Genomic DNA, 26,420 nt, shown 5'->3' on the forward strand with positions numbered 1-26,420 from the left:
ACCCCTGAAAACAAGCTAACTCTTTTTGCTCATGGTTTGTTTGTTGTGTAACTCTGGGAGGAGCTCTGTTTGCATGGGACATGTTAGCCCTCCCGCTAGGCCTGTAAAAACATCGCACCTGCTGCAGTCAATCCAGCGTTTTCCTTTTGCCTGAAGCAACTGTCATCTCAAAAGATTGTGATGACCAGGGCAGCTGGCAGAAGGGTCTGAAAAAAGAATGTTAGCATGTCTTTCCCCTGTTGGTACCGTAAATATCTTCCATGTAGTTCACAGGGTTTATTTTAGTCCGTGAGGCAGGATCAAACGGTTTCTAGCTAAAGTCAAAGTCAGAGGCTTCCCAGTTTGCTCTGTGTTGAGTCAGAGATTGGATAAAAAGTTGTGTTTTGCCTTGATATCGACAGGAAAACACAACTTTAAAACTTCAGTGCAAATATGTCTAACGGCAGAGACCTTGAGGATCTCAACGAAGAGGACATTGATGAGGATGAAATCCTTGCAATGCTTTCGCCTGAGGAGCTTAAGGAGCTTCAGAGTGAGATGGATGTTATTATTGCACCAGATGAGAGTGTACCAGTAGGACAGAGACAGAAGGACCAGACAGAAAAACCTCCGACAGGGACGTTTGACCACAGATCCCTAGTTGATTACCTCTACTGGGAGAAAGAGTCTAAACGTATGCTCGAGGAAGAAAGAGTGCCTGCTACTCTCCTGCCCAGTGAGGTAAGAGATAACTCTAGCAAAGGTTCATGTACAATTCAGTTTTTGGTGCATACCATTAATGTCATAGTTCTAATCTTAATGTCCTAATGTACTGTTTAGAAAACCTTGAGGGAGGAATCTGAAAAGAAAGAAAAAGAAGAAAACGCAGGATGTGGCAAATATGAGGTGTATGAAGTGATAGAGGAAGTCACTGAAGAAGAAGCTGCAGATTGTGAAACTGGAGAGGAAATTATAGAGGAGATTATTGAGGAAATTGTTGAAGAAGTTGATGAGAGGGATGAAAAGGACAAAATAATAGATGTGGGAAGAGAGAAAGAGACGAAGCAACTTGTTGAAGTCCAACCTGAAAATGTAGATGAACACGCAGAGCCTCTGGATATCACAGAACAAGCACCAGGAAAAAATACAACTGGCAGTCAGCCTTTCTCAGGCACAAAGGAGACTACTGAGACCTTAGCTCTGAAACACAACACTGAAGAGAAAGAAGGAAATAAAAGTACAAAATGTTTGCCTCCCCAAGAGGCTCCAGAGGAGCCAGAAACAGTCGAACCCAATGAGAAGCTTCCAGAGAAAGAAGAGAGAAAAATAGGTAAACTGAAAATCCCGAAGCTTTCACTCAATAATATAAAAATTACATCAAGACCTTCAGGAAATGATACAAACTTGGAGTCGACACTTGATAAGATCCGCAAAAACAACCCCTCTATCACTGAGGTAAACCTCAACAATATAGAAAACATTCCCAAAGAGATGCTCGTGGACTATGTCAACGCCCTGAAGAAGAATAAATATGTTAAAACATTCAGTTTAGCCAACACTGGTGTCGATGAAAATATTTCTTTCAATCTAGCCAACATGCTACGAGAGAATCGGAGCATTACGACTTTAAACATTGAGTCAAACTTCATAACTGGCAAAGGCATCGTTGCCATCATTCGCTGCCTCCAGTTCAATGAGACTCTCACAGAGCTGCGTTTTCACAACCAGAGGCATATGCTAGGTCATCACGCAGAGATGGAAATCTCTCGCTTGCTCAAGGCCAACAACACCCTTCTGAAGATGGGCTACCACTTTGAACAGCCAGGGCCCAGGATGGTAGTGACCAACATTTTAACAAGGAATCTGGACCGTCAGAGGCAGCTGAGGAAGGAAGAGCAGAGGCAGCAACAGCTAAAGCAGCAGAGGGAGCTGATGCAGATGTATGAGAGCAGTCTCAATCTACCTCCTGGTTTACTTGAGATGCTGGGATACATACCACCCATAGAATTCCTACAGGAGCATGGACTTGCCCCACCCTCATCAGAGCTGAATGCTGTTGTGCAAACACAACACCAGACAGAACAACCAGAGCCCCAGAAGAAGATCAAACACAAAAGCATTCCCAAACAACCCAGTGATGAACCAGCAAACCCATTAAAGGATGTCCAGCTGAGGAGAACTCCAAAAAAACGGGATCCTATATTCGAGCTGGACCCAAGAGATGATAGAAGATCAGAGAGGGCAAGCTTTCAACTGAGGAAGACTCCCAAAGTGAAGGATACAGGCAGTGCAGGGAATGAGGATGAAACGGCCAATCTGACTGACGTGATCAAGTCTTTAAAACCTGTCCCTCGCAGACGATTACCTCCAAAGGTTGACGTCACACCTCGTGATCAGCTCCTAAATGATATCAAAAAGAGCAACGTGGCTTATCTCAAATCTGTGAGTACCTTAGAATCAGTATTACCTGAAATTACATTTTTTAATTGCTCAAAAAGTGGAACAGTGTTCAAGCTCACAAAACAGAAGAGCATTTATCATAACACTTTCATTTTCTGAAGGTGTTTTAATAGAGCATGCATTGTCCTAAAAAGCAAACTAAACCTGCTGTTCTTTTCCTTTGTTGCTTCTCACAGGTGCCTCTCCCTAAAGCCCTGGAATCAAGTGAAACGAGTCTCCTGTAAGGCGCTGCTGTTTCTTCACCATAGTATTTGTTTTTATTACACATGCTCAGTATTAGTCACTTCACATGAACAGTACAAATTGCTACTGAACTTTAATTACCTAGAGAAAAATACTGGTTAGTTCTGTTTTATTTCAATACGTGATATAGTCTTTGCAAAGTCACAGCAATTATGAACACTGACTACAGCCAAATATTGTGTATTAATTCTACAGTAAAGCGTGTTACCCTTTCATAATTTGAAAGCTCTTCTGAATACAGTGCATGGTTAAGAAAAAAAAGTGTATTCACACAGTATTTGTTCATGATGTCTACATATACAACAATTTCTCTAATCTTTGTGCTTAAAATGAATTAGCAAGCGTGTTTGATTAAATGTTTGTGACTTAATCATTTTGCTATTAAATAATATAAACCTTCCACTCTTTGCTGGGGGATGTTTTTTTAAATTAATTCAACATCACTGGTCACTGTAGAGGTGCCATTAGCTGTAACGCACATCCATCCCGAGGGGATCATTTTTTCATCCTGAAATGAGCGCTGGATATAGAAAATAAAATTACTCATATAATCTGTGTAGTAAATTCATGCCTCCCAGACAGTTTATTCAAAAGATATAAATATCTGCAAAGGTTTTATTTCCCCCACTAATCCGCCATTCAGTAGTCGTTTTTCTCTCTCTTTTTTCAGTAAAATCCTACAGTATACTTTTTGTTTTAGACTTATCTGGAACAAAGTCTGCATCATAAAGTACTTTGCAAAGGCCATTTATTTGAATATAACAAAAATGCCAAAATTAACACAGTTTGAGCTGATCATCTACAAACTGTAAGGTCGGTAGTTCAATCTCTGGCTGCTCAAGGCTGCATGACAAAGTGTCCTTAGAGAGGACACTGAACCACAACTTACTCTCGGATGTGTTCATCATAGTGTCAATGTGAAAGAAAAAAGAACTTAGGTATAGCAAAAAAGTTTGTATGAATATGATGAATAGTAAATTGTATTAAGTGCTTCGAGTGCTCCTGCAGAGTAGAAAAGCACTACCGGTATATAAGAACCAGTATATTATCATTTACCAATAATTTGGTTTAAAATTGTGCAAGCAGAGGATGAAAGAAGAAGTGGGAAGCTGAAAAAAAAACTGTCTACAACAGCATGCAAAATTCATGTTCTTAAGAGATTCGGGGAAAAATCCAGGCAAGTCCTGACAGAGGAATTGAGACATTCATGTGGCCGTTCAGTTGATCCATCTGCTGTTTGCTGAAGCTTCATCAGGTATCTTCTGAGTGGAAGGGTGGATGTCAAGAAGTCTTAAATAAGGGAGACAGGGAGAAAAGGCTGAGGTATGCAAAATTACACGAGAACTGGACTACAAACCAGTGGCAAAACATCTTGTGCAGGGAATCTAAATGTGAAATTTGGTTCAAATCACTTTCAATGTCTACAGGGTGGGGGTGGGAGGGGGCACAACCATGACTGTCTACAGCCATCTGTAAAACATGGAAACATCTTATCAAATTTGTTTCATTTTGAATGCAGGAAAGTACAGTACTGTCAGGTTCTGATCCACTATACATTACCATGTGGAAAGCATCTGATTGGCAACAGCTTAATTTTTTATCACAACAATATTTCCAAACACACCACCAATGTAGCAAAAACACTCCTTGATAGGAAAACACACAGAGAATTAGTACCAGACATGATTTGACCTCTCCAGAGCTCAGACCTCAGCATTAGTGAAGCCATGTGGGATCATCTTGACAGAAAACAGAACAAAAGGCAGCCAACATCCAAAGAAGAGCTTTGGATGGATGTCCCACAAGAAGCCTGGAGATCTATTCCTGAAGACTACTTAATGAAAAACCCTTTCATTTTGCCTGTGTTCAGGTATCATAAAGAAAAAAAAAAAGAAAGATGGAGACTCTGTTTTTACCTCATATGCTGTATTTGTTTGATGTTTGCACATTTCATGAAATTGCTTCACCCACTTCTTATTTTCCCAGCAAAATATAGATATGAGCGATGGCTTGAGACTTTTGCACTGTAAATCAAATTACATTTATTTTTTATAGAGGACAGCCAATTTTTATTTCTATTCATCACTTTTCAAGAATGGAAATGTCACCAAAAAACATATAACACACACACACACATAATGCTGCATCCCAAACCAATTAAAAATGAACTGACATTTGAGTAGGTAGCAGTACAAACTGCGTTCAGTGTGCATTTCTGAACAGATCAGTATAAGTATATCAGTATAAAATAATAATTATTGTAACTTTTTTCAGAATTCCATGAGATGTCGACTAATGAACAGGGAAATGTGCTAAAAGTCAGTTGAAAATTTATTTTTAAAATACATTTCTGCATGCTAAAATAATGACACATCAGAAATAACAAAAATATACATAACCCTAACCCCTAACCCTAACATATACTCAAACGATAAAGCTGCACTTGCCATTCATTTTTCCGTATTGCATAGCTGTGAACAGAGGGGATGCACTCAGGCCACCGTGTACAGTCAGAAACTGTATGCACAAATCTTGTGACAAATCGAATATCCACACTGCATTATTATTTTGAGTAAGGACAAGTAACAATGTCTATGCAAGAAGCAAACTTTTTTCAGCATTCATAAAGCAAGCTCCTGCAATGACAAAATTGGAGTTATTGCGGTTTAATAAGCAGTTCACTTGGTGGCAGCGGTGCGTTTTGGTAATCTGGGTCTACTCGGTGAGAATAAAGATAAACGTGCTCATTTTGAGGTAGCAAACTGAAAGGAAATGAATTTTTTTTTTTGAACAAATATAACTGGTATCTAATCACTGTTTATTCAGCTCAAACATTCTATTTTATTTGGATTGAATAAATACTTGATTACTGTGTAGAACAAAGTGCACTGTCAACGATGGGGAATTATGCGTCTGTGGACATATTTTGACACAGGAATGCTAAAAACTTTGATCCCAACATCCAATCCATACAATGATTGTGCGAACCCTGTTATAATGACATGATTCACCTTTACCCCTTAGATATTGTGAACTCACACAAACATGTAAGAGCATATATTAAACTAAAATGGGTAAAAAAAAAGTGGGAATGAGGGGAAAAAAAATCTGTAACTTTATTATTATTATTATAAGGGGCTTAAACTGGAACTTATCAGACAATTCTACAGAAACTTTAATCCATACTGTATGACACTGATTTCTTTTGGCACACTCTTGGCTGCACTCTTACTCCTTCAGTTTGTTTTCAATGAAATCCTGAATCTTATTAATTTTCTCCTCTTGTTGGTCCAGGAGATCCATGATGATGCCCATGGGGGTCTTCTTTAGCCCAACACCTTCAATCTTGTTCTCCAGCCTGTTTTTCATGTTGCGAAGTCTCAAAGAGGCATGGATCAAGATTACTACGGGATAAACAAGAGCAGCCTATTAATATTGTTTCAGTAAGGAGGGGATAGAATACATTTAAGTATAGCAAGATTAATGTTTTTACTGAAACACATGTTGAAAATTGCCAAAACAAAATGTGATACTCCTGAAACGCAGACATTAAGCAGGTGTTAGGAAAGGTAAATCTTTTATTTCCATGTCAGACAGATACTGAATGCATGACATCAGCTAGTAAATGTGGTCCTGTCAACAACCCATAGCAACGAGTCAACACAAGCAGCAGTGGGCACTCCTCCTGGGAAGAATCAAACTGCCTCATCTGTCTGCCACAATGTTAGAGCTGCTACATTTGCTCGAGGAACCTAACCCACCAATTGTCTGAACCACTCTGCTGATGGTCAGAGTCTAAAAATATTTAGAGAGAAGTAGCCTGTAATACTGACTTTATTTTACAATCAGCGTCAACAGGAAATGCGCATCAGCAATTCTGCACATACTGTTCAAATGCTTCAGTGACTCATCGCCACTCTCCCTGGCAGTTTTCATTGCATAACATTAGCCAGATGTTAGCAATATACTATAGGGAACGGTCTCAAGTCTGTACAAGTTGCAAAGTTCGAAAAGGTTCTTAATGTAACAAAGTTAGCACATTTCCCTTTCAAATGTCAAGAAACTGTGAATGAACCAAAGAAAATTCCAAGCTTGATTAATCAGAATCTGAATACTTTTATAATCCCTAAGGAATGATTTTATGAGGAAAACTGCTCTATTAATGATATTAATTATCATAGAATGAGTCACTATTTTTTATATAAAATGACTAAGAGCTCAATTAATTCCAATATTATAAATTACAGGATATACTGTGTTTTATTTTTAAAGTGAGTAACCAGTGTAACAGATAAAATCAGGTTAACATTAGAAAGAAATTCACAATATCTTTATTGGGAAGATTTCAATCAGAGCTACTCTAATAGCCAGAATTTTTCTGTTGTATATACACTAACAAATATTCTTAGATACACAGCAGTCAGGCATAACATTATGACCACCTGGCTAATAGCATTTGCTGATCTGTTGAGGCCCTGACTTTAGGCCCTGAAGGTGTGTTATGGTATGGTATCTGGCACCAGGTGTTTGCAACAGATCCGTTAGCTCACTGGCTAATGCCTTTTGATCGACAAGTTATTGGCCAGTCAGCATATCCTGGATGCGCTTCCTTTCCTTTCTTAGAATGCCCCATGGAGCAAAAAGCAGGTGACTTGTGAGTCTTTTGAATTTCAATACTGATGCTTTCTCTGCTACATGCGCTGAAAGTATTAGTAACCACTGAATTTGGAGCACATTCTGCTGGACAAACTGTTTAATTAAACTATTTCTAATTAACCCCAAGCTAAAACAAAAACAATAATTAACTGACGCTATAATCAAAAAGTAGTGTACTTGTAGTGTTGTGCTGGGTGTTGACAAATTATCCAACATGGTGAATATCAAAATTAATGGAAAATGCTTGTGTAATATACTTACAGAGCAAAGGAAAGGTGATTCCAAAGATGAAGACCATGACTCCACCACAGAGTGAAAGCAGAAAGTAGCTGGTGACCATGACACCAATGACAAACAGAGTGGGGTTCTTCCTTTTGAAGTTCTTGATAGTGGCCTTATTTTCTCCTGCCCAGACTGATCCTGCAAAGACCAGTGCCACCACAGCTCCACCCAGGAACATGCCAAATGGATTCATGAACCTGAATATTGGAACACACACAAAGGAAACTGAAATGCTGTGCATTAATTTCACTACATATATGTTGTGGTAAGAAGTTTACATACACTCATCATTAGCATGAATGTCAAGATAATCTGGGCTTGTAATGATTTATTTGAACTGTTCTTTTTTCCAGACTGGAATCATTGTACAGCAAACATCATTACTCCATCCTAAAAAATAAATAAATAAATAAATATATATAACAGTTCAAAGAAATTATTAAAAACTTAAAATGACAGTGACATTCATGTTCATAACGAGTGTATGCAAAAATTCACATAGACACATATTATATGTAATTTAAAATTCTTTTAAACAGCACAACCTGCTGGTGGTGGCAAAAATTAGTAACTACCACTTTGCTGTACACCAAAAGCGGCAAGGCCTGCAAGAGGATGTCGACTCACGATTTCCACTACATCATCCTGCATTCAAAGCAGCAGCTTGTATGCAGGAAACGGCAACAATGTTGGGCGGCCGATGGTCAAATTTAGCATAACTTTTAAATAAGGTTAATTTTACACAAGTTTTTACTGGATGTGTACGACATGCGTACAGTATAAAGCACCAGCTCAGCATTTAGGCCATCTAAAAACTTACTTCCTCTGAATGTTTTAAATGTTGGAAAGAGAGGACTTGTAGGCCAATAGAGGTTAAAACATCTATATGGCTAGTGACCATCTGACGACTGGAAAGATAGAAAAGAGCTTCACCGTATTAAACATTAGTAAACATAGCAACACAGTGCTAAATGCAACAAAAATAGCCTGTGTGGTCACAATGGGTGTGGATAAAAGGTATGCAAGAGAATTAAGCTCAGAGCAGCAGATGCTGGCCTGTCTGCGTTAGCCTGCTGTCAACCCAGGACTCACCCTACAATGAGGAAAACCACCATAGCCACGGCGAAGTAATTCGTCTGGTAGTACATCAGATTGCTGATCACTCTGTTGTTCCACTTTGCTAAGTCTCCGAAATCGGGCTTGCCGAATCGGTCCGTTCCGGGGAAAAAGTCGTCCCACGGTCTGAGGGGTGCGAGCTCCATTTTGGCTGCCATATCTTCGGCGTGTCGTTAAGCGACGCAAACAAACACAACACCACAGCACACGCTGTTTGACAGGTCAGCTGATCACGTCAGCGGCCTGGAGGAGGTGGCAGTCCGAAAAGAGAAACGCTCTCGCGAGACTTTAAACGAGGCTCAGTCTGCAGCGGCAGTTAACGGGTTTAGGACTTGTGTTTATAAAGTGCAGCAGTGCCATTAAAAAAAAAGATAATTTTATTTTTGATTAGTTAGTACCTAATACCAAAAATTTTAATTCAATTATTAATACAATATATCCCTTTTGCTTTGCTGTTTTGTCATCTTCCTTTATATTTATATAATTATAATCTTATTTAAATATATTTCTGTTCTGAATTTTGTTTTTTCAGTGTTTAGTTAAATTCTCTAGTTTTTCTATTATCTGAGTCCACTGTAATCAGGTACATCACCAAGGGGGTCAGAGAGGGCATCGGCCACCCCCCAAAATTTGCTGCCTCCCCAGTGCAGCGGCCCTGACTGTTTTAACATCCTTTTCTCAGTCGATTAATAAGTTCTAATCTCTATTTTACTACGTGCATTCTCTCTATTGTTTGCTATAGCAATAATAATAATAATAATAATAATAATAATTACTAGGAAAAGAAACAGATTTAATGTAGGCTAAAACCACAAAAATATTGCATTGTTTTAAATAGTGTACACGCTCTTTGGCAAATGCGGCATTTGTAATGTCCTTTGTCTCAAATTGTGTTCAAATTATGAAACGCAGAAAGAGAAGAAGACGTCACTGAATATTGCTATTCACCTATGGATAATTATTATCTCTATATATGGCTCTTCAAAGACATGCAGATACGCACATATGTGTGGGGAAGGAACCTAATTTCTGAACCAGGAGAATTATATATCCCTGTATGCGCAGTGAGGAGTCGGGGCTGCGGCGCAGCTTTGACACTCGTGAATACAGTAGTCTCAATCGAGGACATGGGACCCTGAAAGTATGGCGGATGCCGAGGAGCCGTAAGTCGTAATTGATGGAAATTATTATTTTAACGTAGTTAAATGCTGCACCTTTGTCAGCAACCCAACATGCCTAAAGACAGCTTTATTTTTTCTTTCAGGGAGAAGAAAAGAAGGCGAATAGAGGACCTAACTGAGAAGTTAGTGACGAATCTAAATAAAGGTCTCTGGCAGCAGGTTTGCGTTGCTAAGTGAGCAGCGACTGCTGGGCCAGCAGATATGATCAAATCAAACATTTTACCATGCACGCAGGACTTACTAACCCACCATTATATGTTTCTATATATCATCCATGTGAAACGTGAATCCAGTTAAAGTCTAGAGTTTATTGCAAGGGTCGAAGTTGCATTGCTCAAATCAGCTTTCTTGCAAGACCTATTCGGTCTGTTACAGCCTTGTGTCTGCTTCATATCGCATGCATTTTTCTTGCAACCCCTATATTTTTCTATCTATATCTATCACCCCTCACCTGGGTAATCACTGTCCTTGTAGTTAAATGCAACATGGATATGCAATCTTGAGACACTGATAGAGACCACTTATTATGTGTTCATCAACAAGCCTATACAGGAAATATAAGTGCTGTAATCTTAATGCTTTAGTAGATTGAAACCTGCTTTATGACTTTTATCTCTATCAGGTTTCTTAATATGAGAGTCCTATTCATTTTGGCTGCTCTTTTTAGTCTTGAGATAAGTTAGAAGAAGTGTAAGCATAAATTGTGTTGTAATACAAGTCCAGTGCATCTTGTTGTGTTGTGTTGTTTGCCCAGAATGGCTGTAGATAGTGGACACAGAGATGGTGGCTGCGATTGGGATGGTCGTTGGAATCATGTGAAGAAGTTTTTGGAGCGACCTGGCCCATTTACGCATCCTGACTTTGAGCCAAGCACTGAGGTTACATGGAAATGTTTTTTATGTGCATGCTTCATATATTTGACTGAATAAGCCAAACAAGATAAGGCTATAGCTGCACTGTGAGGTTAGAGGGTTTTTAAAAATCTTAAATACCATTCTTTAAATATATAATATTTTTTTCATACCAGTCCCTGCATTTTTTGTTGGAAACATGCAAGATTCTGGTGATCGGAGCAGGAGGACTTGGTTGTGAGCTGCTGAAAAATCTGGTAGGAAATAGCAAGCTTGAATGCACGTTTTGTTAAGGTTCATCATCAAGTGTAAATTGAACAAATGCAAAGTCTTTTTAGTGGTTTAAATAAGTTCTTACATAGTCTTTCTTTGCTTCAGGCCTTGTCTGGGTTTCGCCTCATTCACGTGGTTGATATGGATACTATTGATCCGTCCAACCTCAACAGGCAGTTTCTTTTCAGGTAGGTTTTTAGCTTTTTTAAATTTCACCATGGTTTAATACCACACAAGTACTGATTATGCACAGTGTTTCATATATAATCAAAACTGACGTGTCTCTATTTAGACCCAACGATGTTGGACGACCAAAGGCGGAAGTGGCTGCTGACTTTATTAACAGCCGTGTCCCGGGTTGTAAAGTTGTTCCGTATCCTTTTATTGACAATTTTCTTTAAAAACAACACGGACTGTGTTTACAATATATGACATTTACTGTGTGCTGCTATCATGTTATCACCTTATAAATGATCTGCAGTCACTTTAAAAAGATCCAAGACTGTGACGAGTCTTTCTACAGGCGTAAGTGTGCTTTTCTTATAACGTGTAAACTTTAGCAGGTCTTACTAAATAGACGCCTGATAGTTTATTTTATTTTCAGAGTTCCACATCATCGTTTGTGGACTGGACTCCATCATTGCCAGACGCTGGATGAATGGGATGCTGGTACAAAATATAAATTAGTTGCAGTTTGTTTTTTGTTTTTGTTTTTTTTCCTTCAGGTTTTTCTTTACTCCCTTAAAGGGAGCAGCCAAAAGAAAGAGAGGAATAATAGTTATTTAAGAATTAAAATAGTGTGTTATTCAAATTTTTAAGTACATTATGAGATAGTGTCATACTTTGTCAATGCTGCACCGTGTATGCTTTCTCTTCTGCTGATAAAACAGATTTATGTGTGCAATTTATGATTGATTTGACCTTTTATAGATCTCCCTCCTGAGCTATGAAGACGGAGTCCTGGATCCTAGCTCCATCATCCCGCTCATTGATGGAGGGACAGAGGGCTTTAAAGGAAATGCTCGTGTCATTCTGCCGGGAATGACTGCATGTATTGACTGCACTCTGGAGCTGTATCCGCCACAGGTACTGCTCCCTTTCTTACAGATATTGATTTTCTGGTTTCACCTTAAAGATTTGTATATATTTTTCTGTTTTTAGTGTGCTCTGTGACAGAATTGTCTGCCAGCCTATTAACTTTTTACAAAGTTACATCTGGTGCTGTGTTGAGTGTGTCTGGGTGTGAAAAAGCAGTTGTGGGGAACAGGTGGTCCCTAATATTCCAATCTGCAGCAACAGCTGTTTGTTTGTTGAGGCTGAAAAGAACTATTTTAATTTGGAGAAAACTGTCACTTACATTCAGAGGATATAAAAAAACAGCACTTAAGTAAGGTAAATAGAGATGTAATGGTTAAACTGATGGTTTAACGGTTAAACAGCTGGTAGCTAACAGTTTTTGACAATGTAGCTGTCTTAGTGTTGCATAGCGCATTTTAATCCTCGTATGCTTTTACTGATACTTGAAGTTTATTTTTGTTATAAGTCTTACTTACTTACCGGTGTGTTTTATGTGTTTTACCTCTTCATATCTTTCCAATGGTATATTTTTATCTTTGTAAAATCATTCTTCTTTAGTGGACTACTAAATATGTCCTGGCTATTCTGAATTCGCTTCATAGTACCAGGCCCATAGTAACAGCTTATAATGATCCTTTCAATGACTCGTTTTTGCATAGCATTAAATAAACATTTGTGATCCACAGATTAATTTCCCCATGTGCACCATTGCTTCAATGCCAAGGCTGCCAGAACACTGCATCGAATATGCCAGAATCTTACAATGGCCCAAAGAAAAGCCATTTGGAGGTACGCTAATATATTGACTTGGTAACCAGTAACACGTCATATAACCTGCCTTTGTTAAAATGAATACTAAGAACATGGGTTGTCTAATAGAAACAAGCTTAGATGGAGACAATCCAGAGCACATCCAGTGGGTGTTCGAAAGATCCAAAGAAAGAGCAGCAGAGTTTAACATTACAGGAGTGACATACAGACTGACTCAAGGTGAGCCTGGGAATCATTTGTTCAGCTCTATTGTGCTACATTTGAATTGTTATTAAAGTTGTATCTGTTTCTTATGTCACAGGTGTCGTGAAAAGGATCATTCCTGCTGTGGCTTCGACTAATGCTGTTATTGCTGGTATGAAAGTCCAACTTTTTAAGCTGGTAGCAGTGAAAGTGTTGTAATGTCTGGTGATGTAAAAGCAGCAAACATTCCTTAATTAAACATGCAGTTGTTAAAATGATGGTATTGGGAGATGTAGCGCTTGAAAAATGGTGGACATTTTTTAAACAACGTGTTTTGGTTTTTTAAACATATTTAGACTTGCAGCTAACAGACAGCTAATTGCTCTGCAGTTTTTAACACTGTGATCATTTACTACTGTACTTGGGTAGCTTGTTAACCTTAGATGCTAACTTTGCAGCTTAACTCGTTCACGTTTCATTCATTCACTTCTTTTGTTTTCTGTTTCTGTTCTTCGTAGCTGCCTGTGCAACAGAAGTTTTTAAGATTGCTACGAGGTTGGTTGTAAAAAGACATTTTGAGCCATTTATTGTAGTTAGCTGTTGATATATTTTTTTCTATTTTTCTCAACATAAACATCTCTTATTGTTTTTTGTTGTTGTTTTTTTTTACCAGCGCCTATATCCCTTTGAATAATTACATGGTCTTCAATGACGTGGATGGACTGTACACCTACACATTCGAAGCAGAGCGAAAGGTTTGTTTTAGCTGTAACTGGCTTTTTGCCAGCTGTGTAATGTATGCTCACCGAGAATATTCAGTGTAATCTGAATTTTCATTGATTGACAGGAAAATTGCTCAGCTTGCAGCCAGGTGCCTCAAGATCTCCAGTTCCCTCCTTCTGCCAAATTACAGGAGGTTTTAGAGTACCTGACAGAGAACGCCTCTTTGTGAGTACTCAGGAAGAACATTCTGCTTTCGGATTTTTGACACAAATAATGATCGCATTAAGATTTATTTCATTTCTTTCCCAGACAAATGAAATCCCCTGCTATCACCACAACTCTGGAAGGAAAGAATAAGACGCTGTATTTGCAGGTAATGTATTAAACCAATTCTGGGAGGAAAAAAAAAAATTCATGACTTGTATCGTATTATGCACCACAGGTAACCTAGGATTGTATTTTTATTCTAGTCTGTTAAATCCATTGAAGAACGAACCAGGCCAAACCTCTGCAAAACTTTAAAAGGTAATAAGAAGCTGATAAGCTCAGATTCTTAGAGTCCATTAAGTTGCATCTATAACATGTAAATCATGCTTGTGTAACAAGTCTTTTTTTCTGATGTAGAGCTGGGCTTGTCAGATGGACAGGAACTGGCTGTAGCTGATATCACCACACCCCAGACGGTCCTCTTCAAGCTCAATTTTACAGCTTGAACCTCCATTACTACAAGCAGCACTGATGCAACTGGATGCAAACTGGTCTCATGACAAAGTTACTGGGACTTTTCAGTAGCACATTTGATATAATAATGTAAATATGATCAGTAAGTTCTCACTTGTCAGATAGTGTTGATGCTATATGAATATGGCCATTAAATAACATTGTTTTTCTATTAGTAATGTTGTTTACTACTTTGTCAGTTTGTCCTGTGTTGACCTACCCTGTAGCTACTTTCCCATCAAATTAAATAAAAATAATGATGTGCACTATACTCTAATAAAGTTTTATTATCATGTGAGACTACAGTTTCATCTCATTTATTTGATTTAGAAGTAAATGGCATTTTCTTTGGCAGCTTCTGGGTTTTAATTTGATGGATTTCTAACAACTGAATTAGATGACAACTATCACAGTATATAGACATGGTGCATTAAGCTTTTTAATCTAGAGGCACTTGGATTGTCATGTGTTTTATGATTAATTCTATAACAACTGAAAAGTTCATATGAAATGCAAAAATTTGTTTAGTATGTTTATTTACGTTTTAACTCTCCCTAACTATGGAAGTGGTTGTTGTCTTTATATCTTTCCCATGTAGTAGACAAACTAAGACATCAACACTCATCACTGAAGGGAGTTCACGCTCTTCTTTACTATTGGCTACTATTAGCAGTACTAATAGCCTGGCAATAGGCTAACATTTGCAAATCAATGATTGCGCGACAAAAAGGAACAGTCATATACCGTAAAACTCATTATGGTGTTGATATAAACACAAACTGATAGCTGCTCCACTTAATCGTTATTCTTATCTTAATCACTATCCCGTTTTTTTTTTTAAATCTCGGTTTACATTGTAACATCGTGGAAAGACTGTATAAATATATATTGTGGGATGTTTTACCCTTTGCAACCTATTAATTAAGAATATTCTTCAAACCTAAGAAGATAATATCCTGATAATATATTTGACAGTTTTTTTTTCTAGTTAAAAGACAAAAAAAGGTGGAAACGAATAAAACAAAAACAGGACTCTGCCCTCCTCAGATGCAGTTTATCCTCTCCGTTCACTGTGTGACAGGATGTCGATACTCACTTTAAGCTTCTTATGGCGCTAATGAAAGTGGCCACATATTGCTCGGGAGACAGATGGCTTGTGTCTTGATTAAGATTTAATTTTCCTGACGGGAATAGCTGACAGGCTTGTCCCGCTGTGTTCACAGAGCAACACATCTCTCACATCGCATCCTGGCTGAAAGGTACAGTGTAACTCCGGGGAGAGCAGATGATGTGTGAAGGTGCAGCTTTTCACTTAGCCGGTGTGTTGACTGTAATCTATATCAGCTGCAGGCTCCCCCCCTTCTTCTTCCCTTTTCTCGCTCTGATTCGTGCCTCTTCAGAAAGTGGAGAGTAACATTTGCAGCGAACTTTACCAACCTCGCTGAACCGATGTGATGCGCTTGCTTTTAACACCGACACTGATGATGACTTCAGCAGCGGTTCATTATACACATCAGTAACCTGAGCACAAGTAAGTAGGAGAATTAAGAATTTATCCATCAAGGAAATTCAAATTCCAGAAGCAAAACTGATGTAGATCGTTTATGTGAGATCGCATCACTAGCAGTGTTGGTTCAAATACTAACAGGAAGAAAAAACAAGTTGAGTGTATGAATATATAGATATTCGTTTGTTTGTTTGTTTGTTTTCAGAAATGATGCATTAAAAGACACGACTTAAATGGAAAAAAGGGAAATTTCCCTCACTAAACTAAAACTGATTGCCGGTATTGTAGTGTTTACTTTTCCCACACATTTTCTGTAGAACATTTTAAACTGTCTACTTGACAAATGAATTAAGAAAGTAATCCACAGTTAAATCAATGATGAAAATCATGCTATAATGGCTATAATTGGAGCCTTAAACTTTATATGAGGGGGTTTAGTGATGAATGAAAATGCCTCAAGCCATCTAGCGCAATGATGCATTGCTTGATGCCACATTGCTCTGTATAATTTATTGCTGTAATTTGACATAAAAGTCCATGTCCCACTTTATTTTTTTCTGTGCCTCATGTGGAATACAGCTTGTTTTGGAGGAAGTGTTTAGCTTTGCACACAGAGCCGTTCACAGCTGAAAGGATAATCTCAGAAATGAGTGCAAGGACCTACTCTCATCTTCCTCTCATCAGGCTTTTGTTGGCATTTCTTTGATTTGCCTTGGCTTAGCTTGGTGATGTCAGAGTCATAATCGAGCAAATAGATTCTATGATCTGGAGGACCACTTGTCAGAGTGAGAATATATCAAAAGAGTTTAATATTGTATTTTGAATTTGTTTAATGAAAATTGTCTCTTAAAGTTTGCATGAATATTTTTTTTGTGCAGACACTTGAAGATGAAGATGAACATAAGGACACAAGCATTACACTGGGGTCTCCTCCTTTTGTGTATAATGAGCCTCTGCATCCAGCTTGTGTCCAGTGGCAACCAAAGCTCCCGAGGAAAGACAGGTAAGACCCAACCAGACCATTGGCACCCCCAGAGGAACTCATTATGGCTTTTTGGTCACTATTGTGTTGGTCTGGTAGACAGTTAAAGGCCCAGTGCCACCCTAAGGCATGAGTGCTAAACCCTCACAGACTTAATTGTTGTCATCTGGTAAGGAATTGGAGGCTGCACATGCTCAAATACAATAATATTTCATACTGTTGTGAGTGGGACTTGCTATTTCACATTCTTATTTTCTTCATCACAAAAACAGCCATAGAGAGTAACTGCCTGATTTGAACATCTTCCAGTCTTTACCGTTTAGAAAGAAGAAAAGGCAGTTCTTGCTCTGCTCTTAACACAAGCATAATTGGGAAAAATTGAAGTTAAAGTATTACAAACAAATAAAGTAAGTCTTATATGGTATATGTTTTTAATGCCTATTTACAGTCTTTTGTTGTTGTTGTTGTTGTTGTTGTTTGTAATGTTAGGGTATAACATCCCAACACGTTGGACTATTGGTAGTTCAAAATCTGCGGAAATGCAGACTTGTGGAAAGTTTGCATAAAGGGATCCAAATGTCTGATAGGAGAGAGCTCCCATCTACTTGATGATTTCAAATTGGGACAGTCCTAAACCTCTCACGGTCTGAGCAGGAAGGTGCATCAAAGCCTGTGAGTCTGTGAGTGTAGAGACTGGGACTAGGCTAAGCTTTTGCAACGAGATCCAGAGAAACATTTTTGCTATTTTTTTTTTTTTTTTTTTTAGATGTAAATATGTTTTCATGTCATACAGAGCTTCATAGTATGTCTTCAGAGTTCTAAAGTAGTGATTCTGTAGAACATTCCCTCCTGAGGTTATGAATTCGTTAAACCATATCAGCCTACTGTAGTTTGACCAATTTCCAACCTAGAGGTCAGACCCCCTCTAAGTGGTCAAATGTGTGGTTTGTGAAACATATTAGATTTAATTTAATTTTAAGATTATGCTATAACATTAATAGTCATGTAAACAAAGATTACAATTAGTCTTTTTTTATGATAGCAGATCATGGATCTGACCAGGTACAAGCAGACAATTATACAGTTGAACTGCCACATAGAAACTGTTTTTGTGAGGGCTCAAATGAAGAAATGATTGGGAAGCACTACTTGAATCTAATTTTTAAGCTTATACAGTGTTATTCAATATGATGTAACAAAGAAGTAACTATTGACCTCTAGCTGTCAGACAAATGCAGCTGAATAAAAAGGGCATATTTGTGACTGAAATGCTATGGAGTAGAAGTCCAGTACAGAAGAAAATGGATACATTTCAGTGAAGTATATGAATTTCTACTTAAGAAAATACACTCACAAACAACTGCAATGTTAAGCCCTAAACCCATCTCTATGTTTTGAATAATTTTGCATTTGGCATGAGTGCTTTAATTGTAGTCTGATTTAAAACACCGTTTAATTATGAATTTCCAAATCCTGCAGGTATTGTTGACCATGGAGCCAGCCTGACACCTTTGTTCAAAATTAGCAATATTCATGCCTTTTTTGTAGGCTTGTTTCTCCTGCTCTCTAGCACCCCTTAAACTGGAAGTTCAGTTTTAAGTGCAGCAGAATGACTCATCAGTGATAATCCCTAAAAGCAGCATTCCTTTATGCAGATTTCTGTGCAGAGATGCAGATGCTGCTTTGAAATGTCTGCTCGTGTTCTTTATTATGCTAATTTCTGATAATGTGAAACATGAAATTAGCTTACTGAACATAATGATAATTGCTGCTAATATGTTTGCAGCATTTGAAACCCCATCCCCCTGCCTGGCGCATGAGTGCTGGTGCATTTCCTCCACTTGGTGGTGCTGTAGCTTTAAAAACAGCAAAATTAGGTTTAATCAATAAGAACTAAACTGTTTTCTAACTGTAACAAAAGATTAGATCTCAGATGTCATTAAGCCTAGAAGTGATTGCTTATAATTCTGTCATTTTTAAAAGATTAAAATCAGCCAACCTGCACGCAAAACTCAGCGTAGAAGATTGGTATCATTCCCTTCAAAATTTCTTTCTCAGGGTCATCACAGGAGAGGACAGGGACTTGTGAAGTGGTTGCTGCTCATCGCTGCTGCAACAAGAACAAAATTGAAGAACGCTCTCAAACTGTCAAGTGCTCCTGCTTCCCAGGACAGGTAGCAGGGACAACAAGGGCTCTGCCCTCTTGTGTTGAAGGTAATATTACTAGGACCCTCTTTCAGCTCTCTTAAACTGAAATATTTCCTCATGACATGCATGTATTACAGGTCAGAGTAGAGTTAGTTTCACTGGAGTCCACTAATACTGAGGCATTTAAGAATCATAAGAGTGTGACATTTGACTGAGATGCTTTTTCCAAACAAGGCCTTTTTTGAAGTCCTTTTGTCTATAAAGTGACCTTTTGCTGTGTTCGTCTCCCCCTCCAGCCTCTATTGTGCGACAGAAATGGTGGTGTAAAATGGAGCCGTGTCTGCAGGGGGAGGAGTGCAGAGTCCTCCCTGACCTCACTGGCTGGTCATGCATCTCTGGAAATAAAGTGAAGACCACAAAGGTGAGCAGAGGGCCTGCAATAGTCTGAGGTTACATCGACACAATAACTTTTTCATCTTAAAACAATGTTTTAAACATTATTCACCCAAATCAATATTTTAGTACAAAATCAATTTCACTTAATGCATGCATACTTGTATCACACTGATTAGTTATATACATACTGGATATGTATTTTGCTGGTGTAAACAGGAAGCAGAGGATTCAGAGGAAAAAGCAATGGCAAAAAGTTGCTTTGACTGATAATGAAATCAGTCCAACAATAATGAAAATGTTACAGAAAGTTGTTGCAAACCTAATATGGTAATGGAAAATTAGTCCATCTTTAGTGGAAGCCATACCAAGCCAGGAAAGATCCATCCATCCATCCATCCATCCATCCATCCATCCATCCATCCATCCATCCATCCATCCATCCATCCATCCATCCATCCATCCATCCATCCATCCATCCATCCATCCATCCATTCATCTTCTTCTGCTTATCCAATTTAGTGTTGCGGGAGAACCAACATATGAAGGATGAAATCCTATTATTTTGGGCTAACTGTAATATTTTGACTTAATTTTGTGATGTAAAAACCCACTCAGTAAGTGTACATCTATAATATTGTTTCTGCCAGTTTAGGACTATTCATAGTTCTGGAATTTACAAACTAAAACTGAGTCTGTAATGTCTATCTATGTTCTCAGTCATCCAGCCATGTTAGTCTTCAGCGTTTGAAAAGAAGGCAGCCGGACTGATTCTGTATTATTTCCCAAATTCTACATTTACAGCTCTGTAGAGAATGAACCAGTTCGGACATGAGCCCTAGCGGTTGTAAAAATTACATATTTTAAAATGAAAATAGATTAGTGTGGGTGCACCCAGAGTCACAGTGGAAGCAGCCCTACAAAAGAAATAACACATAGTGACTTTAATTTCATACATGGTATTTATAGATGCTTAAATACAGTCACACAAAAAAATCTTCTCCATTTTCACTGTTCACTTTCATGCAAACAGGGTCTGACAAACTTGTGAATGCTCATCATAAAGCTTTATTTTAGTAAGCACTCCTTTGATGCTCAAAGATTCCAGAATCAAGCATAATCACAGTGCCCATATCAACCCCTTTGCTTGCACCAGGCACAGTGGGCTCAGAAACCCTAATTCTATAATCTGGTGAATGATGGGGCCAAGAGGACAAACATGAAATAAGCTGGGAACTAATACCAAAGCAGTAAAACCCATGTAATTAAATCTGACGACCAAAGGAAACCCCACTGTATTCAAATAAATAAATAAATAATTAAAATGCACATTCTCAGAAGTTGCCTTTTTGATCAGCTGTATTCTATAAATGATTCATAGTAGAGAATATTTTATAGTGAGACAGGGAAAGTGAACACATGCAGCATATAGAAAGTGATCATTGTCTACAGAAGTCATGTGATCATCAGATTATACTCCCAACAGAATAGAACAAAAGCACATACTTTTGTCCTTTTTGCTAACCCCTGCATTTGTTACTGTCACTGAGCTTTTTGAGCCTTTTGCTCACAGATCGGGCATACAGTTTAAAACACTTTACTGGCTGCTTTACTTTAGACAGTAAATAAAAACACACTGCTCACTTCTGGTTTAGCACTGTGGATTTTGCTGTGGAAATTAACAGCTGTCTCAAACAGATTTTTATCAGCAATATGTAGTGTACGCTAATGAATTTGCTTCCTTGTTCACTCATTCACTTCTCTGCATCTAATGGATGCTTAATAGCTTAGTAAGCAGTAAATTGAAATTATGCGCACTTAACATAATTTTACATCATCATTGACAGCTGTTTGCAAATTCTTGAGATAGAGAGTATTTCTCTTATCGCAGCACCACACGCTTTCTTAGAATTTGGAGAAATTCAATCCCTCACAAGCCATTACAGATACTCAGCTATGATTGGGGTAATGAGCGGAGTTTAACGAGGGATAGATTGAAACTAGAACAAATTCGACAGTATTTAATTTTCTTTTCAGATGTACTGAAATCATTGTGATGGAGAAAAATCAAAATGTAATTTTCTTTCATTTATGTTTCATTTTCAGGTGACACGGTAGCAAGACAGAAGCTCCAGCTAATCAGTGCAAGCCCATACTGGTCTGCCTCGGTCAACTTAAATAACATTACACTGTGAGGATAGTGAATGCCCCGTCAGATGGAGCACAGAACAATATAGATTTAATTAGATATGGCTCAGCTTTGCAGAAAATCATCATTTTAATTTGCTTTGTCTTGGAACAATTTTGGTTTGTGTTAATGCCATGGCATAGAGAATCTATTAGCAATTGACCTGGGATAAAATGATGCAGCACCTTTTCCAATCCAAATGAACAGCTTTTGCAAAAGTCTATCATTGTGTTTTGCGCTTGATATTTTGGGCACATTGTGATGCACTCAATCAAAGTTTGGATGGGTCTGCTGGCAGACACTTAAAAAGAGATTTTGTGGATTTTCAGGAGGCAGAATGTGAATCCAGTCAGTGGCCTGTGACTCTCTCAAAGCAGAAGCCAACAAATTCTGAGAAATTTATTATTATATAGCATTTGTAGACAACCCTGTCTCTTAACTTACTCTGAGTTTCATAAGAGGTCCGCTCCCTTTCCACAAAGAAGCACTCTCTCAAACACGGCACGAACACACACACACACACACACACACACACGCACACACACACGCACACACACATGACTATGCATACACAAAGGCTGCTTTTTGACTCCACTGGTTGGACAGGCCACCACCTGCAAGGCTGTGATGGCATGCACACAAGCATGAAGCTCTGATGCAAAACAAGGACTGTTTGAAATGCTAATCATGGGGAGAAAGGGGAGAGAAAAGAGAAGAGGTTCTTCTTCACTGCTGAGAGTCTTTACATCATGCTTTTTTTTGTTTCTGTTTGTGCTCCTGTGGAGGGGACTGTGCTTATAGTAATGATGGGAAACACTGACAGTTCTCTGCCTTGAAGCAAATCGTAGCCACTAACACAACACAATGTTTACCTTTATTACCACTTCATCACTTGTCCTCTTTATATAAATAATATTCCTTCTGGACCCACCTCGATTGCCTCTCTTTTATCTCTTGAGTTCAGGCAGATACTTTGCAATTTACCTTTGAAATGAAGGGACCAAAAAAAATGAAAATAAAAACACAAATACAGCAGCTGCAAATCATTCCAACTTCCAGCATTAGACTTGCATGCATAACAACCGCTGCAAGTTGAAAGCAGCTGAACTCAACATAAGACGTTTATGCATGATTTATATTTTACATGTTATTGTTTTAGTAGTGACAAGAGTCTTCACTGAAAGGTCTGAAACTCAAGTGTTTACACGTTGGCTATTTTGTAAGCGTTCAGGTTTAATTCTTCCTTAACTCTTGCAGTGCTGTGAATTCATTTTACGGGATGCAATATGTAAATCTAAGATCATGTAGCGATACAGTATTCAATCACGCTGGATGTTTTTTACTGGTTTTAGATGACAGTAGTATCTCATGGAATCTGTAGTTCAAAAGTTCATCTCCTTTGTGTTTCTTCTTTTCCTGGAAATTGTTTTTATAGCTCAGAAAATAATTCAGAGGATAGCAGTGAGAATAGAAACATAGGGCCTTTGCAATGCAATGCTTTCCAGATGTAGATTATTATATGCATACATCTTAAGCAATGAATGTCGCATACAGAGCTCCATATAAGATAACCTTTATTAGTCCCACACTAATAAATATGCCATGTTTATGTTGATCTCATCGAGGTATTTAGGGAATACCACCTTTCTTTCTTTCTCAAATTGTTCTTTTTTCATGAGCTTGCACTTAAATGTGCCTGATGGGACGTTTTGAGATTCTTCTGATTTTGAGATTTAGATTTCTTTATTTGTGACACAAAACCCTTCTTCTAAATCACTCTAAATGTGATATGCTTTTGAGTATTTTGTAGGTTCACTGGCTAGTTTTTAACCATTCTGACAGCAGTATTACAAAACTGCAGACCTTGTAAACTTGTCTGACATAGTTAGGACAAAGTAGGGTGATGGTGCTTTAACATTTGCACTGTTTTTGTATAAAAACTATAGGTGCAATAACAGAAACCATTTAAAATGTAATGCAATCCATTGTACAACTGTTATATATGGCTATACTGAATGAATATACTATACAGTCGTGTTGGGATTTAGTGCATTTGTTCAAGATATACAAAAGAGTCCTACAGTGATCTGCAATATTTATTTGTTTAATTTAGCTGCACGTATAACTCAAAAACTCCAAACATTCTGTGGTAGTAAACACAGTATCATGGGGGTTTTGGAGTGTCAGACTGACAATATATGCAATCAGAAGCTACTACCTCAGGCATTAGAAACAGAAATTATCGTTGCAGTCACAACAGTTTTTAATAATTTGTCACTCTTGATTTTGTTCAATTTTGACAGCCGACGCTTCTCTCAGTGATGCAAACTCTGGGAATAAACCAAAAAATATTTATTTACTCTCAAACCCTTCAGAAATATGGATTGTGAACGCTATCTTGTTAAAGATGCTTCTCAGTGACTGATTTAACTCCTCAGGCTTGAACTGAAAATGAAGTTTACTCACAGAAAGATCACTGGAAGTTAAACCAAGGAGCTGGTTGAGTCCCACGGGAGTCTTTTCAATGTTCTTGCTCATTGAACCACATTGTACTTTTTGAATTTAAAATAAAATTGTATTTTTAAAGTTCCATAATTCCCAAACTGTTCTTGAACTGTTTGTGAATAAATATTTAGAATGACCAGGAATTAAAATGGAAAAAAAGACACATCTGCTGGGAATCCCTACAATCTGCTGCATCTGTACTTTTTCAGAAAAAATACAGGATTGAACTGTCATGAGTTTACATTGTAACATAATGTTTTGTCACGTACTGTTTGGTCATATTTTGTGAAGTAAGAGATTTGGTTTTTAAAAATTTCAACAGGAACTAACTTAGTGTAAAAAAAGTTTGAAGTAGGTAACAGTACTTTATACCCCAGGGGGTTTTATGTCAACGGTGACAGCACACATCCTCAAATTTCTGCCTATATTCCTAAAATACCAGTAGCACTCACAGCTTTATTTTCTCTGATATATTTTCAAAGGAGCTGGTGTGACATTCATTAGGTAACTTTCAGATGTGTCTCAGATAAACTGTGATTCATACACACACTCACACAGGGTCTTAGGAAATTTCAGCGCTGCTTGATTACCTCTTATCTGAATAAGTAAAGTAAAGTCAGTCACTTTATTGCTATGCTTTTTCACAAATTAAGTCGAAGCTCTCTCGGCACCTGCCATCTAAACAAGAATCACATCCCCCCCAAAATAAAAATGAAAGCAGCCAAATGAGTTAATTAAGGCGGGTGTTATAGGATCTGCACTCTTAGATGGGAGTAGCTGCACACACGAAATAAATGCTCTAAAAGCTGAGGCAAATAATCAGAAAATTATAACAGATGAGAGGATTAAAGATCCACAAGATGAGGGGGAAAAGTAACCTCACTTTTGAGATGTTATTCCAAAGGAGTAAGAGAAAGCTCGAACATTTCTTTACACTTGATTCTCACAATTCAAACCAGACTCACAAATAACACGTTTCTGACAGCTTATATGATGGGAGTTTCCGGATGATATGTGACGGGGAACATTTCCTCTCTTGTGGCTGTCTGTTGGGGACAGTAGTTCATGTTCACTAATAGAAAATAAACTGTCCTGGGGCTCATGAAAAACATAATGGAAACACTGTTCTATTCCCCTTTAACAACTTTCACCTCATCTAGAGTTGACAGTTATAATAAAAAATGTAAACACACTTCTCATTCTCTGTGTATAACTGCAGAGTGTGTGTGTTTGTGTGTGTGTAAACTGAATTAGCCTTCTTTAATAAGAGACAGCTATACAGTAAAGGCGACTTAAAGCAATGGTCTCAATGTAGTCTGGTCACAGCTCGAAGCTTCCATCTATTTGCTGTGTCGTTATGCAGACATACTATCTCCAAAAGAGATTATATTCGTGCTTAATTAAAACAGACAGCTGAACAATTACACTTTAATGAACAAACATTAATTGGACACAATTGATGTTATCAGCTGTGTGTGATGTATAGGCCTTTAAGCCTCTTGGCTGCATGTTGCAGTATAGACTGTTATGCACCCATAGTGAGAATAGAGAATTACACTGGTGATGCTGATGCACTGTGTTGGGGGTATAACTTTCTTATTTACAGGTTTTATTTCTGAGAAGGAAGGTGGAAAAATCATCTACTGGATTTCACTTTGTCATTGCTTGAACCCAAGTGATAATAAGACTCAATTACAAGTTGCCAGTCAAATTTTGTTTCTCAAAAATCTTTCCATCTCCTTAACTCCTTATCCAGTTCAGGGTGACAGGGAGTAAAAGTTTATCCTGGCTGTCCCAGGGTGACTCGCAGGGTACACCATTGACAGGCCAACAGTTTATCGCAGGTCTAAGACAGAGGGATGGACAAGAGTTCACACTAAGACCAATTAAGGAACACCAAATAACTTAATGTGGGTCTAAAACCTTTCGACTATCGGAATATGCTGGTGAGAACAAATAGTGGTCTAAATTGACCACTGTTGTAAATGGTTGTCTTTCTTACCTAACAATGGCCTTTTCTAGTATTTATTTAAGTATTTATTAGATACTAGATAATAGATATTTAAATAATAGAAAAATGTAATACTTAAATACTACTTCCACTAATACATTTATTAAGGTTGATATCTAAGAAAGCAAATAAGTGTATTTCTGTCATAGTCCAGCTCTTTACATAAATGTG

The 26,420-nt window shown here is 37.9% G+C and overlaps 4 protein-coding genes across 5 annotated transcripts; 3 read left to right on the forward strand and 1 right to left on the reverse strand.

Moving 5' to 3' along the window:
- Positions 1-178: 178 nt before the first annotated feature.
- On the forward strand, positions 179-3,082 carry lmod3 (leiomodin 3 (fetal)). The gene is made up of 3 exons (XM_076878128.1): positions 179-720; positions 820-2,421; positions 2,616-3,082. Exons 1-3 carry the CDS (start codon positions 433-435, stop codon positions 2,661-2,663), a joined length of 1,938 nt encoding a protein of 645 aa, XP_076734243.1. The 5' UTR covers positions 179-432; the 3' UTR covers positions 2,664-3,082.
- A 1,617-nt stretch (positions 3,083-4,699) lies between these two features.
- On the reverse strand, positions 4,700-8,958 carry LOC101476305 (PRA1 family protein 3). The gene is made up of 3 exons (XM_004546291.6): positions 8,713-8,958; positions 7,600-7,817; positions 4,700-6,086 (listed from the first exon to the last, which is right to left on the reverse strand). Exons 1-3 carry the CDS (start codon positions 8,892-8,894, stop codon positions 5,911-5,913), a joined length of 576 nt encoding a protein of 191 aa, XP_004546348.1. The 5' UTR covers positions 8,895-8,958; the 3' UTR covers positions 4,700-5,910.
- Positions 8,959-9,799: 841 nt separating this feature from the next.
- Positions 9,800-14,813, forward strand: LOC101476589 (NEDD8-activating enzyme E1 catalytic subunit). 2 transcript variants are annotated; one of them, XM_004546292.4, is made up of 18 exons: positions 9,800-9,899; positions 10,001-10,039; positions 10,672-10,795; positions 10,945-11,025; positions 11,147-11,229; positions 11,334-11,414; positions 11,523-11,566; positions 11,646-11,710; positions 11,972-12,127; positions 12,805-12,907; positions 12,998-13,108; positions 13,191-13,244; positions 13,591-13,627; positions 13,746-13,827; positions 13,920-14,020; positions 14,105-14,168; positions 14,266-14,320; positions 14,420-14,813. In XM_004546292.4, the coding sequence occupies exons 1-18, from the start codon at positions 9,880-9,882 to the stop codon at positions 14,506-14,508; spliced, it is 1,389 nt and encodes a 462-aa protein (XP_004546349.1). In that variant the 5' UTR covers positions 9,800-9,879; the 3' UTR covers positions 14,509-14,813. The 2 variants fall into 2 exon arrangements, with proteins under 2 accessions (XP_004546349.1, XP_004546350.1); XM_004546293.3 differs by having other exon boundaries at positions 9,865-9,899; positions 10,001-10,062.
- Positions 14,814-15,663: 850 nt separating this feature from the next.
- On the forward strand, positions 15,664-25,306 carry LOC101477062 (chemokine-like protein TAFA-4). The gene is made up of 5 exons (XM_004546294.3): positions 15,664-16,046; positions 16,901-17,025; positions 19,063-19,218; positions 19,449-19,573; positions 21,652-25,306. Exons 2-5 carry the CDS (start codon positions 16,911-16,913, stop codon positions 21,661-21,663), a joined length of 408 nt encoding a protein of 135 aa, XP_004546351.1. The 5' UTR covers positions 15,664-16,046; positions 16,901-16,910; the 3' UTR covers positions 21,664-25,306.
- The last annotated feature ends 1,114 nt before the right edge of the window (positions 25,307-26,420 follow it).

Source organism: Maylandia zebra, linkage group LG20 (genome assembly GCF_041146795.1).
Source record: "Maylandia zebra isolate NMK-2024a linkage group LG20, Mzebra_GT3a, whole genome shotgun sequence".
NCBI classification, from domain to species: Eukaryota; Metazoa; Chordata; class Actinopteri; order Cichliformes; family Cichlidae; genus Maylandia; species Maylandia zebra.